At 32.5% G+C, this 21,802-nt stretch overlaps 2 protein-coding genes across 2 annotated transcripts; both read right to left on the minus strand.

Annotated features, from left to right (window-relative positions):
• Positions 1 to 6,231: 6,231 nt before the first annotated feature.
• On the minus strand, positions 6,232 to 12,003 carry LOC134686005 (temptin-like). The gene is made up of 3 exons (XM_063545709.1): positions 11,720 to 12,003; positions 9,699 to 9,849; positions 6,232 to 6,427 (listed from the first exon to the last, which is right to left on the minus strand). Exons 1-3 carry the CDS (start codon positions 11,900 to 11,902, stop codon positions 6,318 to 6,320), a joined length of 444 nt encoding a protein of 147 aa, XP_063401779.1. The 5' UTR covers positions 11,903 to 12,003; the 3' UTR covers positions 6,232 to 6,317.
• Positions 12,004 to 17,566: 5,563 nt separating this feature from the next.
• On the minus strand, positions 17,567 to 19,440 carry LOC134686673 (temptin-like). The gene is made up of 3 exons (XM_063546347.1): positions 19,208 to 19,440; positions 18,397 to 18,553; positions 17,567 to 17,655 (listed from the first exon to the last, which is right to left on the minus strand). Exons 1-3 carry the CDS (start codon positions 19,397 to 19,399, stop codon positions 17,567 to 17,569), a joined length of 438 nt encoding a protein of 145 aa, XP_063402417.1. The 5' UTR covers positions 19,400 to 19,440.
• Between the last annotated feature and the right edge of the window lie 2,362 nt (positions 19,441 to 21,802).

Raw genomic sequence — 21,802 nt, forward strand, 5'->3', positions numbered from 1 at the left:
CTATAAAAGCTTGTTTTTCGTCCATAGGTGAAAAGCATGCATCACCTATATCTTAAATTATCCCCGGTTTATGTTGGTGTTAATGTTGCTCAGTCGTTAAATTTCTATGTAGCTTTTTGTGCCTTTTTTAATCGTTTTTCGATTGCACTGTATGTGTGTTTCCAACCTATGAGTTTGAATATTTTTCTGTTATGACCCCGTTATATTTATCAAATAGGTAATTGTCAAAACAGTATATTTAATAAGGGAAGTCTAAAAAAACTGATAAAATTAAACGTTAAACTATGCCAACCAACGAATCGAATTGAAAACTAAATATCATATTTCTGTCTTGGTACAGACATTTTACGAAACAAAATGATTGTTTAAACCTGGTATTATATTTACTCTAAGAGAGGGACGGAAGATACCAATGGGATAGTCAAACTCATAAATCTTAAACAAACTGACAACGCCATGGCTAAAAATGAAAAAGACAAACAGAAAAACAATAGTACACATGACACAACATAGAAAACTAAAGAATAAACAACACGAACCTCTCCAGAAACTAGGGGTGATCTCAGGTGCTCCGGTGATCTCAGGTGCTCCGGAACCTCGTTCTTCAAAGGTTTTTATAGTTCCGTTAGATTGACAAAATTTTGTGCTCAAATAAACTATTGACACTTGATAAGATACGTACAACAGAACAACGTAAATCAAAAACATTTAAATTTGCATGAATTCCAATTGAAAAGACACAAGATACAGCTATTCTTACATACATATGGGGGCGGGAAGCGGAACTCAGGGAATGGGGAACGAGGGATGAAATGAGTAAAAACAGTAATATTTGATTGATTGTAGTCTCTGGGAGTATGTTAGGTATTGAGAGTAGAGAAGGAGAGAAGTGGGAGAAGAAGTGGTATTGAGAATAGAGGGGGAGAGAAGGGGAAATTGTCTACCCCTCAATAAATATGGGATTGGAATCAATCGATTTTTGGTGTGTATGACAAAATTAAAAAGTCTTAATATGTTCCCTCCTATGTATCTCTTAAATTCATCTACACGTTTAAATATGTTTTATGGAGCCAAGGTCAAGAGAATGTGTAAAAAACACATGGAACAACTTCGGTGAACATTATTCTGGAGCACGTGATATCTTACATGTCTGTTTTTATCTAATACTGTAAATAAGTGCTAGTCGAAAGTAAAATCACGATAATAACGAACTCCGAGGAAAATTCTAACGAACATATAATTTGATACGCCAGACACCAGACACGCGTTTCATCTACATAAGACTCAAAAGTGAAGCCTAGATCAAAATAGTTAGAAAAACCAAACAAGTATAAGGTTTAAGAGCATTAAGAACCCATGAACAGCAACTTATGAATATTCTAAGAAGAAATGCAACACTCGAAGAGAGTGTTTAAATACTTGTCCTATTGGGATCACACAACTATCACTATAATTGAAATGTTGATTCATATTTTGTTTTCCTCGAGACGTAAAGCTTTAATTAGAAAAAGACATATTTAGCACTATCGAACATACACAGATGCTACGTATATTGTTAATATGTCTATCTGGAAAGATCAAAGCTTATGATGATTGTTTTAATTAGTTAACTAGTCTTCATATACAAGAACATTTTCAACAACAAGTAAAGGTGTTTTTAATTTTTTAGATGAAGTAAAATCAACTTATGTAAAGAATCAAGTTATGAGTCATTCCATTTCATTGGACTATAGAAAAATATCAGATCATCATAGAGGATATTAAAAATTAGCTACTGAACGTGTTGCAATGTCATCAGTCACTTACATAGTAGACAGAAATAGCAGGGTTCATGCTGCACAAGTTAGCAATTTTAAATATTTCATTTCCGGGACTCTTTGTAGCATTGTACCATTTTTGGTATATCACAGTTCCAATACCATACTAGACCCTTATTTTGCAATAGTTGTTTGTCAAATCACATCAGTTTTTGTTTCAATGTTGGTACCAATGCAAATGAGATTCATATTTCGTTATATGATACCAATTATAATTGTTCCATTTGAATTTGAATACTTACAAAGTGGATTACATCTAAAAACGTCAGTTGTCGGCAAAAGCTGCCAGCGGTACGGAGATCTTACACTTTTGCTGTTGCCAGCGTATTACATAGTGGATGGATTCTATGTACGACTTGCTTTCGGAAATTTTGTGATTTTATTCAAAAAATGGTCGTTTCAATATAGGCACATACGAATTATTGGATATATCGCCTTGTGTCTTGTAAACGCAGTTACTCTAACTTACGTTATCTATATAGTTATCATTTACGTTTTCTATGGATGGTTATATTTTCTTGTGCGTTCTGACATTGACAATTCTTCAATATCTGTAGAGGTAACGGATGTTTTTAGGTACAAAGATTATGCTTTGAAACCTCTGCAACCTTTTGAAAGAACAATTACCTGGGAAATAAACCGCCACAATAGCAGTCATTCTTGGTCATATACAGGATATGATGCAAAATTTGATGATGATAAACTGCCAGTATGTAGAGGGATTTATTATAGAGTTGAGGGTGAAGATGTTGACATAACCTGTAATATTAATAACACGTATGGGATGGTTGAAGTAAATGAAAGCAACGAAACCAACTGCATGAGTTTTAATGTCTTTGACCATTTCCAATGGTACATAGGGAAAGGCTTGAGGGTCGGTTCATTGAAAGTATTAGCTACAACTGAACCAAATTATTTATCTATACTTACACTGCGATTAACTGACTTAGTAGCTGAAAACTTCAAACAGGAAATAACTTTGTGGGGATCATTCAACCAAGAAGGAACATTAAAAGTCAAATTCGGATCATTCTTTATATACAGACAGAAACAAATATTTAAGTATGTCCATGTACCTCCAGGGCATATTGTATCATATATTGCATTGCCATTTTACAGTTTTTCCGATATTGATGTACATGCGATAACCTATGACAGTATTCTTTTTTCGAAATATGCTCGAAATACTACCGGTGATACAAATGCCGTATATTTTGGCACTGATAAGGGTTGCGGACCGATGATTAGTGTGCTGTTTGATTTGAGTAAGGTTGGGAATATATTCAATAAAAAACCGCTTTTATTGCACAGGATGTTAAATTCTATCCTCATTTCTTCTACTTTAACTGAAACTGGGAAACAAACAGTAAGTTCATACCAATGCGTTAGCGAACATAGTTATGGCAAACATACTTTCAGCATTATGACGTTCCGCTATAACACTTTAAATAATATGTCGTATATGTCTGAGATTAAATTACCAAATACGTTTTTCGTCCTACCAAGGGGACTCACGCATTTTGCGCCGAACAAGTATAAAGAATTGCAAAATGACGTCAGAAAAGCAATAAATGAAGGAAAAAATGATTGGAGGGATCCTTGGAGATATTTTGTCGATGATCTACGTTTTGAATATTTCATTTCTTTCCATGTGCAAAAAGTCATTTTAATGATGATTTTGATTGAAAGTACCATCATTATAGGGATTTTTATCAAAGTTTACTGCAAAGTGTGTGTCCACCATTTAGCTAAAATGATATTAAAACCAAAATCTCCATTTGCCATACGCGATGAATTGCGTATTACTCAGACAAATATTGGGAACTTTGTCATTGATGACAACATAACACATGACATTATGATAATCACTGCTAGAGATAGTGAAAATGATTATGCATTTGCAGTACAGAATCTTATTCCTTTCTTCGAGGATCTGAGACTCTCCGTCCTATTTCCACAAACGGATATTCACTGTGGACAATCAAATATTAATGGTTATTCTCAAGCAGTGTTTTCGTCATTAATATATGTGGTTGTTGGAACTATAGATTTCGAAAATGACCCATGGAGCAATGGTTTTATTTTTTCCGATTTAATTCTATCCCAAATGTATGAGCAACAACAAAACCAGCATAGAATCCTGTTGATAAAGTTTAGTGATGTGAACATCCCATACGCACTCACATGGAATGAACACGTTACAATAGCTAATTGGTCTATCAGACAAAGTGATGATGACAATTACAGAACATTGAGAAACAAATTTAAATCCATGATTGAAGCACATCATTATGGCATCCTTAATGGAGTTGGGTAACATATTGTTATTCTACGTTTCTTATTAATTTAATTTTCCACTTTTTTTTCTAACTGATATCAACCAATTTTAATGTAGGTATATCATAATGTTAAACAGCATGTGCAGATTTACATACAGGTATATGATTTTCAAGATGGCTACCGTTACCATGGAAACTGTAACGATACGAAAAAATCTACATTATCAATAATCTTTCATGATAAGACCTAACTAAATCAAACTTTATGGAATTATTCCTGGGCAAGCATATATTAAAATTTGTAATTTGTAGACTATATAAATATATAAATACAACAGGCTATCATTTCAACTTGGATTTTTGTGTATTTATGGAATTTGCATAATTTCTTGCTTGAAATTTTTAATAAATTCTATGTTTAATTTGTATTATAATGTGTTGAGCGGTGCATAACACTTTCCATACATGATATTTTTCATAGATAGTGTTGTGCGCGGCACAGTACATTCTATTGAAAATGTTCTGTTTTTTTGTAATAGGTAGTGTTATGCGCAGCACAGAACATCATAATAATCATGGAATTTATTAAAATTTCAAGCACAAGAAATTGTGCAAATTCCGTAATTAAAGATAATTCCAAGTTGAAAGAATAGCCTGTTATAAAACGGCTTGATATAAGTAAACAGTCTTTCTAACGAGGGCGCTGGATCGTTACGAGTAACCAAAATGTTCCAAACTTGATAAATTACAAAAATGTTAATTGGGATGTGTAGATGCGCTGTTTCAATTTTGGAAATATCCAAAATTGCTGCTGTTACCCTAGCAATTAGAAGACGAGTACGCCATCCGCAACTACTAACATTGCAAATATGTGTATGTTCGTGTTGCTTTTGTTCAGACTTGCATTTGTTCATCTCGTGACAGCTTTGTTATGATTCGGAACATGTAGCTGAGAAAAAGAAAACTATCATGACCTTTTTGACCCTATATATTTATAAAATAAAATTTATAATATAGTCCTTATACTGTTAAAAGTCAGTATTTTCGAAAAGTGTCATTAACGTAACTGATGACATGATATATAGAAATAAGAAGAAGTGGTATGAGTTTCAATGAGACAACTCGCCATCGAAGTCACAAGTGTAAAAGGCAACTAACTATAGGTCCTTATACGGCCTTGGGCTTTGCTCATTGTTGAAGGCCGAACGGTGACCTATAGTTGTTAATGTTTGTGTCATTTTGGTATTTTGTGGATAGTTGTCTCATTGGCAATCATACCACATCTTCTTTTTATATGTGTAGCAAGCTATAAAGGCCCCAACAAAGACTCAGAACACGCAGAAATATCAACGGTATGTACGTAAAGCAATGTAAACAAAGAAAAACCAATCGACATAAATGATGACAGAGGAATAAATGGAAAAAAACAAATATGACAAACAGCAGCCAGACACGCCTCCTGACTTTAGACAGACACACATATACTTCTTGTATGGCGGAATACAATATCCTCAAACCTTGACAGTACAAATAAAGACGAACTGTATTAACTAATTGGATTTCAGATCGAAATGAAGCACGAGAAGAAAAAGTAACAAAAAAGAAAAGACACAAGTACCTTACACAAACAGAAATCAGGCTAAAATACCAATCAATTTAGATCCAAAGATTATGATAGTTTCTGTGTGTGTTACATTTTTGTGTTATGTCGTTGTTCTCCTCTTATATTTAATGCGTTTCCCTCGGTTTTAGTTTATTACCCCGATTTTGTTTTTTGTCCATGGATTTATGAGTTTTGAACAGCGGTATACTACTGTTGCCTTTATTTAATAACATAGAAATCAGCAAAATGTCCGCTTTAAAATCAAGTAATTCTCATCGCAATCTCCGGCGCAGAGCTCATATCCGTTCCGTACTTACTACGTATCACTACACTAAATAAAGTCATTGTATTGTAGTGTACTAAGTATACGGAAAGGAAACGAGCGCTGTACGGAGATTGTTCTCATCGGTGAAACAATACTACAACAAAAAATGTAAAATAACCAATAAGAGTCTTATATATACATCACACTCAAATGGAAGGAAATTATGTAATATTTAAACCATCCATAAGATTAAAGAAAAGGAATGCATTACAGTTTAAAATATATATATATTCTATCTAACAAAAAACTACATGTTCTAAAGACATATTGATTCTTCCATTCCGAGGAAACTTCTACACACAATGACCAAATAGGCACCATTTCCCTGTGCTCGATGTTGATGGACATTTTATTTTTTTATTTACTGTGGCACATTTTGGATCACTCAGTGGTTCACAAATACCTAAAATAAAAAAAGTATATAATAAATTTGAAAAAAGTGAATTATTGATATAATTCATATTGCATTATTATGCAACGCCGATGTTATTTTATTTACCTTTTATTGCATACAGCCTTTCATTCTTATTAAAACACCTATCAATGTAACAAGTATTCATATGTAATCACTACAAAAAAGTTTCTGGACTGTTAGTCCATGGAAGTATTATGTCAATATAATGTTTCCATGGTTAGTCCAATCGGTTTTTATCAAGCCAATAATCAGTAAATGATTTATAACATTCCGGTCTTTGAATCTCTGTTGATCAAGTTAGAAATTATTTATGAACCGAGACTCCATCTCCTTTTAATTTATAAAAAAAAAAACACACAAGAATGTGTCCTAAGTACACGGATGTCCCATCTGGACTATCATTTTCTAATTCAGTGGACCATGAAAATGGGATAAAATCTCTAATTTGACATTTAAATTGGAAAGATCATATCATAGGGAACATGTTTTCTAAGTTTCAAATTGATTGGACTTCCACTTCATCAAAAACTACCTCGACCAAAAACTTTAACCTGCAGCGGGACGAACGGACGGACGGTACAACGTATAGACGGACGCATAGATCAGAAAACATAATGCCCATAATTGGGGCTTAAACATACCATAGATGAACTACGCAAACGTTTTTCTCCGCTTATATTTGATGTGTTTCCCTCTATTTTAGTTTGTTACTAGGATTTGTGTTTTTTTCAATCGATTTATGAATTTCGAACAGCGGTATACTACTGTTGCCTTTATCTATTTTTTTGGTGGTAATTAAATTATTCTTATGTTCAGGTAAATAAGGCAACAGAAGTATACCACTTTTCAAAAGTCATAAATCGTTTAAAAGAAACAAATTAATGTGTGTTACAAACTTAAAACAAAGGGAAACACATCCACTGACATCTTACTTCAATAATAGTTATCAAAGGTTCCAGGATTATAATTTAGTACGCCAGACGCGCGTTTCGTCTTCATAAGACTCATCAGTGACGCTCATATCAAAACATTTATAGAGCCAAATAAGTACAAAGTTGAAGAGCATTGAGGATACAAAATTCCAAAAAGTGGTGCCAAATACGGCTAAGGTAATCTATGCCTGGGATAAGAAATCCTTAGTTTTTGATAAATTCAAAATTTTGTAAACAGGAAATTTATAAAAATGACCACATTATTGATATTCATGTCAACACCGAAGTGTTGACTACTGGGCTGGTGATACCCTCGGAGACGAAACGTCCACCAGCAGTGGCATCGACCCAGTGGTGTAAATAGTTATCAAAGGTTCCAGGATTATAATTTAGTACGTCAGACGTGCGTTTCGTCTTCATACGACTCATCAGTGACGCTCATATCAAAATATTTTTAAAGTCAAATAAGTACAAAATTGAAGGAATTGTTTCATTGCGAAGATATATTTGTTCCGCATAATACTTGATTCCCCAAGAACAAAACTATTGATAATTATAAACCAATTGCTCAGAAAAACAATTGAAGGTCTTTCCACCATATAAGATCTTTTTTTATATTAAAATATTAAAAATCAGTCTAAAATGTCCGTTCCTATGGATAAATGATGTATAAATATGAATTGAAAGCAAAGGTCAAAATCTAGAACGTCCTATTAACCAATGACCTTGACCCCATTTTCATGGACACAAAAGTTAAATCACTTTAAGCATAACTCTAAATATAAGATTGGCAAAAACTTCCATTTATTGTTTACGTAACATTTCAGCCAAAATTTATAAGTAACGACATGTCACAACTAACAATTTAGTCAAAATAATTTGTAGATATCTTATATGTATTTTGAAAATAAATGAAATAAGCCAAAATCTAAATTTATAATATGATCTTGACCTTTGACCCTGACCTTATTTTCATTTTTTTGGACCAAGGACCTTAAACTAAAAGACCCTAGGTCTCTATCACTTATGGGTTACCAGTTAGAAATGCATATTACTAATATCAAATGCATAAGGGGAAATAACTCTCATATGAAGAGTGTATATCGCTTTAGTTAAAATAGGACAAATCATGTGAAGAATATAACAAATAAAATTGCCGTAAACTTTTACGGTTGCGAAGGAGTAGCGGACACAACGAAAACAGTGTTTGGGGAGATAACTCTTACAAAGAAAATTGTTCATCTTAGCAGGGTGAAATTTAAAAGCGTATAAACTATACGATACTATTTTTAAAATATCTAAGCGACATATTGCAAAACAAAAATTTCAAAATGTGGCGGGAATTTTTTTTTAATAATAATCAGAAGAAAAACAATAGGTCTTTCCACAGAAAAGTGGAAAGACCTAATAAATTAAAAGTTCCTTGGAACAAACATTACATAATATTATTTACACCTTAATAATAATATTATTCACACCTTAATAATAATATTATTTACACCTTAATAAGATATTAATTTCCTGGAACTAAAACGTCATATGGTTTCATAAAATTTGTTCCTTTAATGAAAGAGTGTCGTTTGATTTTTTACATCTGCTTACATGTTAGTTAATGTTCACCTGTAATCATATTGTAACTGGAGAACATGATTCTACTTGCAAAATCGCATGTCTCCACCGGGACTCGAACCCGGGACCTCTGTGTTATTAGGCAGCGCGCTAACCGATTGAACTAAAAAAGCACTTCCTTCGCTCAACCGTTTACGGCTGACTAAGTATCTACCACATGTTCTAAGGAACGCAATCCCGTCACAATATAGTAGATATTTCAAGAACTTAAATCATCTAATGACCATGATAACTATTCCTGGAACATTTATAATAAAGTCAATATTCAAATCTGATGTACAGTAGTTGTCGTTTGTTTATGTAATATATACGTGTTTCTCGTTTCTCGTTTTGTTTATATAGATTAGACCGTTGGTTTTCCCGTTTGAATGGTTTTACACTAGTAATTTTGGGGCCCTTTATAGCTTGTTGTTCGGGGTGAGCCAAGGCTCCGTGTTGAAGGTCGTAATTTAACCTATAATGGTTTACTTTTTAAATTGTTATTTGGATGGAGAGTTGTCTCATTTGCACTCACATCACATCTTCCTATATCTATGGAACTTTTATAATGTAACAAATATTCCTTATGTAATATTTTATCCACTGTGAAGGAAATAGCATTGGAAAGTTCCAACTAGATCTTTTGTTATATGCTTAAAGTTCTTTGGAACAAAAATTATGTTTGGGACTTATATTCTGTCACACCCTGTCCTCCTTACCTGGGTGACCAGATGCAGCGGCACTAGGAGTTCCACCTTTTTTCCATGTACAATCAGGGTCTCCAAGTTCTTCACCATTTGTACGACCATCTTGGTCTGAATCTTTTTGACACAAATCTTTTGTCCATTCAAATATAGCGCCCTTAAAGTCCTGCATAGTTAAGAACAACAGTTTACAGATTATTCAGATCAGACGATCAAGAACTAAAGCAGGGTTTTCATATCGTTTCCAATAGAAAATTTTCATATTACTAACTTATCAAGCTGATTTACATGTATTTCAATGTTATATTAACACTGGCTTATGTAAGGCAGATAATCATATTGCCACGAAGAAGGAAGTGTGACGACAAATTAGTCAAAATTCGGTAATATGAAAATTAAATTTTCAAAAGCTAATATAAGAATTAAATAAATGTTCTAACAGTTTAACGAATATGCGATACACAATTACAGGAAGATTTATATGTCACTTATCAAAATGGTAGGGGGGAAGCGTAATTTATACTGATATTAGAACAGTGTATTATTACATGCCTAATATTTAGGCAAGAAAAAGTTACTAGACGTCAATTTCGAAAAATTTATATTGATTAAGTCTAATACGTCTTAAATTGCAAACTTTTTGTCATTGATGAAAATTTGAGGCAGATCCGCCAAAAACGCTAATGAACCTTAGTTATAGCGGAAAGGCGGAGGAGCAGCGGTTTTCCATAACATGTTTACTGTTTAGCAGTAAACTATATAGTAAAAATGTCTACAGAACTGCAGGACACATTTTTTTTTTATTAATTAGACGATAATTAAAAGCTTTCCAATTATTTAACAGATATCGTAAAATAAATTACTTATTTTTACATTTCAATATTTTATTGATATATAAATGAGAATTTGTGACACCATTGCCAATATCCATTATATATAAAATGAGAATGTATTGTTTGCATAAAGGTGGTATTGAAGTATAAATTAAAAATGATATAATTTGTTCATAATTTGGCAAAACATAGTATATGAAGACCTGTTGGTGACCTTCTGCTGTCGTCTGCTCAATGGTCGGGTTGTTGTCTCTTTGACACATTCCCCATTTCCGTAATCAATTTTATATATTGTGATATCCCCCCCCCCCAAAAAAAAAAAATAATGATACGTCACCGTTAATTTCCTCAAGCTGCATGATGTGACAAAATGACACATTTTGTATGGATTATACATGGGGAACACATCATTTTGTGATAAGAAGCTATACTAAATGATAGAATTGTAAAATAATAGTTTATAGAAAATTCTTTGGGAATGCCAAAAGAACAGATAGAGTCACCGTACGTTTTATCCGGCTAAGATACTAAATGGTCAAATTTCAATTTTTCTTCAGAAAATGCAATATTTCAAAGTTACAACCCCTGAAATGTTAACACATTAAAAAGCAAGCAAAAATAGCCATGCTTGTACAAATATTGATATTGATAAGTGTAACTCTTGTTCTTTTTAAAAATGAGAATTCACATTAGTTATCTGCATTCCTGCATTAAATTTTGCTTACTTGATGGCAAATTTGAACCTTATGTTCTCTTTTATTTACAATCACAAATGGCGAAAGACGCCCATACTATTTTAATATGAATAAGTGATCATGATGATAAAATTGAGAAAGGAAATGGTGAATATGTCAAAGCGACAACCACTCGACCATAGAGCAAACAACAGCCGAAGGCAACCAATGGGCCTTCAATGTAGCGAGAATTCCCGCACCCGTAGGTGTCCTTCAGCTGGCCCCTAAAATATGCATAATAGTACAGTGATAATGGACGTCATACTAAACTCCGAATTATACACAAGAAATTAGAATTTAAAATCATACAAGTCTAACAAAGGCCAGAGGCTCCTGACTTGGGACAGGCGCAAAATTGCGGCGGGGTTAAACATGTTTGTGAGATCTCAACCCTCCCCCTATACCTCTAGCCAATGTAGAAAAATAAAAGAATAATGAGAATTTATTGGTAATAAGAAGATATTTTTACCAGTCCAAATTGATTTCTAGGCCCTCCACCTGGTGCCTGGTCGTGTCCTACTCCTTTCCATATCTCACCAGTCTGTCCGCTGCAAGGATCTGGTACATTATTACCATTTGGAATATCATTTCTAAACCATGGAAATCCAAAAACAACAGCTGCCAAGGCTAAATATACAATTTCTCTGAACATGACCGCTCTGTTGAAGTACTTCAAAACTATGAAAGTGTGTTTGTCTCCCTTTGCAAGAAATCACATGGAATGGTTCAGTCTTTATCTGGCCTTATGTAAAGTAACTACAGTGGAACCTGTGTCAATCGTAACCGTATCTTTGTGTGCCTCAATTTTGTTAAGTTATATAAAAGTTTGGTTTGAAGAGATACAAAAGAGGGACTAAAGATGCCAAAGGGATAGTCAAACTCAAAGATTGAAAATAAACTGACAACGCCATGGCTAAAAGTAAAAATACAAACAAACAAAAAATTGTACAGAAGACAAAACATAGAAAACTAAAGACTAAGCAACACAAACCCCACCAAAAACTGCGGTGGATATCAGGTGCTCCGGAAGTGTAAGCAGATCCCGCTCCACTTGTGACACCCGTCGTATACTATCCTGTCCGCTTTTTCAATATTTTGACATCACCGGATGCGACTAATCAGATTTTTAATTACAATAGGCAACATGATGAGCGTCACTAGTGGAGCAGGATCTGTGTTCCCTTTGGAAGATCACCCTCGGGGTTTTTTTTCGGTTCGTGTTTCTAAGTATAGTTTTAAATTTGAAGACTGTTGTATATGTTTTCGTCGTTTTTGTTTTTTAGCAAGGTATTGTTGGTTTTTGTGCAATTTTATTTGCCCTTATTCCTTGGTATATTTCTCCTTATTTATACTGCGTACAACAAGTGCCCGTCTTCTGTTGCCTCATTATGATTCATTTATATATGTATATATACAGAGAGAGAAATAAATTAAATTATGTTTTAAGCTATGAAGCCTCCATTTTTTTTTATATGTAGCCCTGGTTGTGGGGATCAGTTACAATCATGGAGAAATCGAAGTGTGTAGTTTATTAAGAATGACGGACTAAAGTTAAATTTTGAATTTTTAAAATTAAGAAAAAAAAATTAATACTATAAGTTGAAGGAGCATCAGTTAATGAACAAAATAAACTAAAAAGTATTGATCAATAGGTTAGGGAGTTCCGTTTTTAGATATTTGAGTTTTAAAAATGGTGGGAAAAGGCTTACAAGTACTTTTACCTTACATTTGCATTGGTATCACTTGGGTCTCATTTGCTGCTTTAATTTGAAAATTGACCTTTTATGAGCTATTGAAGTCTTTTATGAAAATACAAATGGTTGTAATGGGGCAAAATATTTTACCAAGTATGGTTGGAAAAAGACCAAGGAGTCCGAACATCTGACACTAATTTCCAAAACCTCGCCTAGGAACAACGAGACAACAACCCGTACACATGTACATTAACGCTATGACCAAGTGAAATATGAAAGAGCCCATTGTTTTAATCGGTTTGGAAACAGCCTGATAGGCTGTTTACAGGTTTAACTGTTTAAGTATCTGCTCCGATTCCTATGACCTTTTGTTTGTTCTTATTTCATGGACATTCGGTGTTATCTTAAATTCTACATTTCCGTAGATGTCACTATCTGGGTCTTATATAAGTACATCTAGACGAAGTTATGTAAGAAATTTAGAATTATAGAGACTATATGATATATTGTTACGATAAAGCATGGTCATAAAAAAAAACACTATACATTGGTTTCCAAAGACTATAGAAAGAACATTTTAACAAATATATACCATTTTAGGTGGATGCAAGGAGTACAATTTAACACTTTTTCTCAAACCCAAACGACAAACATATTATGTCCCTCATACTAATCGTACATGGAGAGAGATAATCTGATAGCATCGTAGGCTATGTCAATTCACATTTGGTGGATGAATGGGTGGATTGAGATCCTTTTCTAACAGAAAAAAATTGTATTTTTCCTTATAAAAGGAAAGAATGTTTACTTAAAACACTCAAACACGTTAAAAGAACTAACTGGTCTAACTTAGCTTCAGAAACATTCTTAAGACACAAAAAAATAGATTTTTATTCAAGTAAAAAAATATCTTTGAATAAAGACTATTTTCCATTGAAACACATCCGATGCGTCCAATTGTGATAGTTGATAACGTATGTACCACATTCTTGAAGACTATATATACATTTACAATAAACTGGACACTTGTTGTTTTCCTTCGTCGCTACACTAACCTTCGGAGCAGACATTTGGATTGAATGGCGGACAGGTTTAACATTTACCCTTCACCGAAATACAGTCATTTATAAATAATACATGTTCTATAATATATATAATAAAATATGTATGACCTTAAAAATACCGTGTTAATCAATGTTGAGATTGACATGAAACAGCTCTCAATTATTCCTCAATAGACTTTTTTTTTAAATTATTACAGAATCTTCCTTTACTCCGTGAACCAATAGATTATGCAAAATTGTTAATGAAACATGCACCAATTTAAGTAACAACAGTACTAACAAAATTCTCGTACATGGTGTACTCAACATAGCACGCATATTTTGCCATACCTTTCTATGCTTAAAGCAAAATGACTGCCCCTTAAATGTAAATCTCTTGAAAAGGTTATGAAAAATGATTATAAACCAACGAGATATTAACTTAACACCAATATAAGTACGTTATGCATTGTCAATCCCTTAGGAAATCAGTGCTATATATATATTTATATGTATTTGCTATGTTTTTGTTTTGGTGATTTATTTTCAGGGCGGGCTTTAAAGAAGCAGCAGTTAATTTTCAAGACAGTCCTAATTTCAACGTTTCTACCTTTTACGGATCCGTTGGTCCAGTTTAATGACATGATTTTAATGAGGTGCTCGTTTTATACTGAGGGGGTCTCGGATATTATTAATTAACTCTCTGAGATTGCAAAATTTGACACTTTCCTAAAGCTTCTGTCTAACCAGCCAATGTGATAGTGAAGGATTTGTTGAATACACTGGATAAGCTTGTTTCATAAATACGGATTAGTAAATGTATCTATAAAACCTATTTATAGCAGTATATACTAAACTACCATAATATTTCGTGTTTGTACTCTTAAAATAGATGCGTTCTTAAGACTTTACATGATAATGAACACTATAGTTATGAAGGTTAGATACATTTCCTCCTAATCAATAAGAAAATTTTACAGTTTGTTACATTGTAAAAAAGTTGCATCACTGTCTAAGGACAAAGTCAAAGTGAAGGTTTCAAAAACATACTAAATTGTGTAAGTTATTTTAATATGATTTTTTAAATAAATAACTTTTGATGTGACCATACGGTATATATTTCTCTCATTGTTGAAGGCCGTACGGTGCCTTATAATATATTTTATCATCCGTCATTTAAACTGTGGTGGGTAGTTGTCTCAATACCTCATATCCTTATTTTGATAGAATGTGACATTGAAATATGTTCGCATATAAACACTCATTACTAGTTCCAGACTACATGTAATTATTTAGTACGACAAACAGACTGTTAGCCGACACTCGAATCAAAATAGTTGCGAGATCATTTCAATTACAAAATTAAAACCCATTGATTAACACAACTCCAAAAAATGTAGAATATGCGAAATCTGAAAAAGCTTTAACATTTTATGAATAAGTTTACAGAAAATGACAGTATCAATATTTCATTCCAACAAAGGAGCACTGACTATCGTGCTTGTGATTGCTACGCGGACGAAACTTCTAGCAACAGGGAGACCTTGTAGTGCAAACCATTTGAAGTTTTCATAGTTATTAGTACATGAACCATGCACGTATATTCAGAGGCACTCGTTTATAAACAGATAGACCGCCAAATTGTGTTGCATTGGAAAACCAAACATTCAACAACTTTGTGCTTTCAGCTATATAAACCTAGTACTACAATAAGGTAAATTAATTTTCGAAATTATCACTTCATAAGTTCTACATTCGTGAATGGATTAATCTTTACGGGTTTATTATGCAAGTTTTATATTTGTACCGGTGAAGTTACAATTTGTTCCAGACTTATATATTTAAACCTATCACGGTTTACCATTTACAAATTGTGAATTGGAATTGCGAGTTATCTCATTGTCACTCATACCACATCTTTTTTATATCTATTTGATTAATTTGGCTCTTAATGGCCAGTGTATGGTTTTATAGATGCTCACGACCTCGGATATTTATACACCATTGGCTGTAACTTATATCGGTTTAAGCATTCTTGATGAATTTTTTTTTTCTTCAGAAAAGCACTTCAGACGCGCGAAATCTCTTAAATCTTATTTACATTTTCCACTCTTACTTTACGGTTACATTAGCTGTTTCAACATTGCCACATAATCATTTGGAGCAGGATCTACTTACCCTTCAGGAGTACTTTTTCTGTTTTTGGTTTGGTTAGTATTGTGAAGTCTTTAATTTTCTATGTTCTGTTTTGTTTACATGTATTGGTGTTTTAGTTTTTATTTGATTGCTAATTATGACACAAAAACCAAAGCTGTCGATAATTTTTTTTTTAACAATTATCAATTTATAGGACTTTAACTGTAATTGAACTAAAACTAAGATGAGAACCGGCACAAGCCAATTTTTCAATTTTGGTTGTCTTGTTTCTTTTTAAATTGATGCTGGTCAATATCGTATGCATTTGATTTAATTCAAAAACATTTGGTTGTGAGTGTTCCTGTTGCATGATATTCCATATTCAAAAAGTACCAGTTGAGTGCGTACTGTTATTGAAATAACTACCACTGTAATCGCATATAATAAGTCAACATTCTGGTATTTCTTGGGTTTTATTTCAATTTGTTTTTTTTTTTCATTTTTATTGATCTATTTTTCTGTCGGCGATCATGTTTTTTTGTGACTATTACTAAGTCATAGATCAGGCTGTTTGGTTTTCTTGTTTTTGTTTTTATTTTGTCATGTCTGAGACTTAAAAGTTTATAATTACTGACAACAGGGGTTTATCCATAATTGAAGACAGTACAATAACGATAGTTGCGCATGCTTACATCCATGTCATTTTGATTCTGGTTGATAGCTGTCCCATTGGCTATCATACCCATATCTTATTATCTTCATATCGCAGGTTTTTTTATTTTGGTAATAGCAACGAAGACGTTTTATGAGTAGTGTTTTCATGTTACTGCAATTAAAAAACTAAAGGACCAAAAATATCATGACATGTCCTGTTTTGAAACTGGATTATCAAGTAGTGTTTTTTTTTATTGTTGAAGGCCGTACTGATACCTATAGTTGTTAAAGGCTATGTCATTTTGTTTCTGGTTGAGAGTTGTTTCATTAGAAATCATAACACAGCCATCTTTTATCGGTACTGCTTGTGCATCGATGTTTACCTTCCGAAAAACTGATAACACTGGTTATGAATGGAGCAATGCGCACGCTTTACTACGTGTAGATAGTGTGTTGGTCTTGTACATTGCTATTACTGTTTCCTTGACCTTTATTTTATTATATATACTATCAGTGAAGGTTAGTGATAAATGAAAGTCATTAAAAATTGAAATTCCTTTTATTTATTTTTTTATTTTTTTCTAAATTACATACAATTTGTCAACGAATAAATGTAATAAACGATAAAATGAAAAATGTGACATTTTGAAAAAAAATAGCAATGACATTAAATAAATGACATCTTGTAGGACAGTCATATTGCACATGTTTGGTGTTGCCGAAAACACAGAATATTTGTGTGTCCGTTGTTAGGAATCCCTTTCCAGTTCGTCTTTGTTGGATACCAGGTTATCGGCCAAACTTTGGATTCGGATGGTTACAATATATACCCAAATTCTTTATTAAACATTTTGCACTACTCATTGGCTCGCATATCCCTGCAAAGAGAAAAAGAAATTGAACATACATAGAAACAAGGAGAGGGACGTGGTTTGTTTGTCCTTATGGTCATTGGAAGTCCTTACTTTTTCAAAAATTCATAACTGCAACAACAAAATCACTAACAAAGATTGATTTGAAACTTGAGTTACATCTCAAACATTGTTTTCTGACTTTAATTGTCACATGGTTTACTTTTATAAATTGTTATTTGGATGGAGAGTTGTCTCATTGGCACTCACATCACATCTTCTTATATCTATATATGTTAACCGATTAATCTATAAAACCTACGTTTTATGTTTTTGGCTTTAAAAAATTTCGTACCAGGCATACCGGATGTCAGATCGTTGTGTTCATAAACATGTGAATGTTAATTTAATAAACATACACGCAATATGAATATGTCATCAATGGTTCACTATCCAAATAAAGATCAACAGCAATACAATGCAGTCTATGAAACTCAATCTGTCGTGAATGGACGATGTTTTGTTTTCCGAAATTGTTGTCTTCTCGGAATCAAACTCAAAGGAACGTATATGTCAGGCAATTATAGAAAATAACAAACAATAAGGCATTAAATATAACAAAAACGAAGTTACTAGAACACGAGTTTTTAAAGACTGTAAGTGCGGCTATCACATTGACGAATACAAAATTATAACCTATAGATCTCTAATTAAAAAAAAAGGCTAATTTCATTTAAAATCAGTGTACAATTCTTATGACGAACTAACCTGGGTGTCCAGTTGCGTTAAATATAACAGGGTTTGTAGCTTCCATGTACCATTCACATTTTGGATCTCCTAGTTCTTCTCCATTTGTTTTGCCGTCACCATCAGAATCCATTTCACAAAGATTAACAGTCCATCTTAAACCAGCTTGGAAAAAGTCCTAAATACAAAAGAAATAGTCTTGTTAAATGTATGTTTTTCAACAACTCCTTTCCGTGTTTAAAATAGAGAGAGGAAATAGAAGTATATAAGATTGTGATAAAAAAAAATTGTCTATCTAATATTCTCGTCAGCAGTTGTCTCAGGTATAGTTTAGTCTGCTTTTTTGTCCTTTTTGAACACAGTAGGACATCTGGTTTGCTTTTAGTTTCTTTAAATCCGTGGCAAATATTTAACGAATAATCAGGACAGAAAGATATAACGCACTTGGTATATACAAAACTCCTTCACAATAAAAGAACGGCCACTATAAAAGTAAACTTAAAGATGAAGAACAATTGCCAGTATACAATGCAATCGTATTCAAATAAAATAAATACAACAATACAACTATATATGAGTTAAACTTGAAGATATTACTAAACACTTTTAGGGCCATGCTTTTTTACTTTTCCAATTCAATATATTAACAGATTATTTATTTGATATAACAAATATGCATAAATTTAAACATGTAGAAAATATTCTTCAAATGAACAAAAAGGGTTAATACCAATTTTTAAGAATTTGTTTTAAAAATTGTCATTTTCAATATGCAATAAATATTTGCTCATGGAATTAAAAAAAATGCACATCAATTAAATAAAGAACTTACCTGTCCAAATATATTACGGTTCCCTCCTCCAACTTCCCTTAAATGTCCGACACCTAGCCATGTTCCTCTGTTACAGGGGTTCGGAACACGGTTGCCATTCGGAATCCTTCCTTGGAACCACGGAAATCCATATACTAAAGAAAATAATGAAACAGAAATCAATATTTGTTGCATTTTGCAGACTTTGAACATTCGACGTTTAAAAACAGTTTATTCTATTCACTATGAAAGAGTTGTATACTAAATTTCAGAATGGGTTCTTATTTATATACCAAGCATTGTGGGCGGGATTTTTAATCCAATAAACACGACTTTTGGAGGGACACCCAAGAATTTTTAATTCAACCTTTTAAAATCTCAGTTGATAACATTTGAATACATTAGGTTTGTTTATGTGTTTAAGAAATACAGGCCGAAATACCCCATGTGCAGTTTTTATTTTCTTGAGTACGTGTAAATAGCCACTGCGAAGGGTTTGTAATCGATAGGACATTGATGTATACACCTTATTTGCATGATTTTGGTTTGACTCCTTAAGTCAAAATGACTTTATTATAATGTAATATGTAAGCTAGGCCTTGTCCTTAAACAAAATATATTTTAAAATAATATCTTATAGTCTGTATTTTTTTTTGAATAGTTATAAGTTTTCCTTATATTTACTTTTTTTTTTATAATTCATATATATCTATTTACTCTTTATACATTCTATCATTGTTATTTTTATCATAAAAATGGAAATCAAGTCATGCCTATAAAAAAAAAAATCCAGCGCAAACAAGTCGGAAACTTTTAATGAACGAATTTTAACAAATACTACATCAATTCTCTATACTCTTATTATCAAATTCCAAAAACGTGGAAAATACTAGTACTGCTAAAAATGTACTATATGCTATTTTGACATTTTTGATACAGTCAATCTGCGATTCCTAAAAATCTAAGCTCGATTAAAAAATACACAAAAGTATTTTTTATCATAGCATTCTTTGAAACATTTTCTTTATTTCATGTTTTTATTTTAAAACGCGTTGTTCAACGCACGCATACAACAGGTATTTCGTTCAATTTGCAATTTAGTCTTTTTATATAGTAAGTTGGGAATAAGTTTGAAACCACCACGAGGCATAAGTACGATTCGCATCCTGTTCCTGGTCCTGTCTCTTGCAACATACAGGTATCTGTCAGAGACAAACAAACAGAAGACAGAGAACCAGTCAAACTACTAGAAAAATCCTAGTTTTCTACCGGTTTCTTTTGGTCGGTTGTCTATTGTGACGGTCAAATATGTATGGAAATTGTTATAGTTCATGCAAACAAAACCATATGTGTAGATATATACTGCAGCTTTAATTTTCTAGAAATTATCCTGCCTTATTGTCTAATACCGACCGCTGAATTTCTCGGAGATGATCTCATACAAAAAAGTTATAGACAGCGGAGAAAAAAGACCTTGTGTATTAATGCTCATAATAAATGTGTACGGAATTACGATGTATTTAAAAGTATAAAGAATAGTTTTACTAAATGTTTTCAACTATTAATAAGTGAACTGGTATAATCCCATAATTAATACCAGATGCAATGATTTAAACGTACATTTATCCTAATAAGGGAAAAGTCAAATGAGCAATAAAGAAAGATTGAATGGTCATTTTGTGAACTTATAGACTTTTATTAAATATTATCATTAAAAGCAGCTGCGTGTTTAATGCAGTTATATTTTAAGTTGAAATCTTACTTTTATGATACATTTTGTATGAATTTGTCATACAGTTTAGTTAACGGTTTCACTTAGGGTTTTTTTTTTCAAACGATCTTCATTTAAGAAAATGTGTTATAAATATTCAATTTCTTTGTATCATTTTTTTCAGTTTTCCAAATAACAAATATGAAACTCACTGAATTTTCTGTTTTGATCATGCATATATCTTACATATGTTCTTGTTTGAATGTTTATAGCTTCAGATTTATACAATTTTTATTTCAAATATATAATTCACACAATGACATGCATAAACTTAATAAAGTAAAGTGTTGTTCTTATGTCTGAACAGTAACCAACATTAAACATTGTTGAAATAGTCCCCCTTTCAAACTTACGAATACTGCATATTTTTATCATAAAACTTTGATATATGTATTTATATTATTAGATTTTCCTTTTTTGTAGAGAATAAGAGAAAGGAATTAAAATGTTTCAAACATATTTGTATACTGAGTATCTTTTGATTACTAAGACCCCGTTCACACTAGGACATTTTTATCGATTTAATCTAGACCGGTTCACTTTAGATCGGTTTAAGGGCTAATGTGAACGCATTGAATCGATCTTCAATCGGTCTAAACTAAAACACCAAAAGAGGTAGTTTAGTTTGAATCGATCTAAAATAAAACGATCTTACTTTTAATGTGAACGCATAGATCGGTTTAAACTAGTACGATTGAATCGAAAATAACGTATGCGCATGTATAGTGGCAAAACTATCTCAGAAGTTAGTTGTTTAACCCATATTTCTCTGTTAAAAGACCTGTAAAACAAACTATAAAGATGTTGTCTTCGTCATAGCATAGATTTGCGAAATCTGTGTCTTT

The sequence above is a fragment of the Mytilus trossulus genome, chromosome 10 (genome assembly GCF_036588685.1).
Source record: "Mytilus trossulus isolate FHL-02 chromosome 10, PNRI_Mtr1.1.1.hap1, whole genome shotgun sequence".
In the NCBI taxonomy this organism is placed as follows: domain Eukaryota; kingdom Metazoa; phylum Mollusca; class Bivalvia; order Mytilida; family Mytilidae; genus Mytilus; species Mytilus trossulus.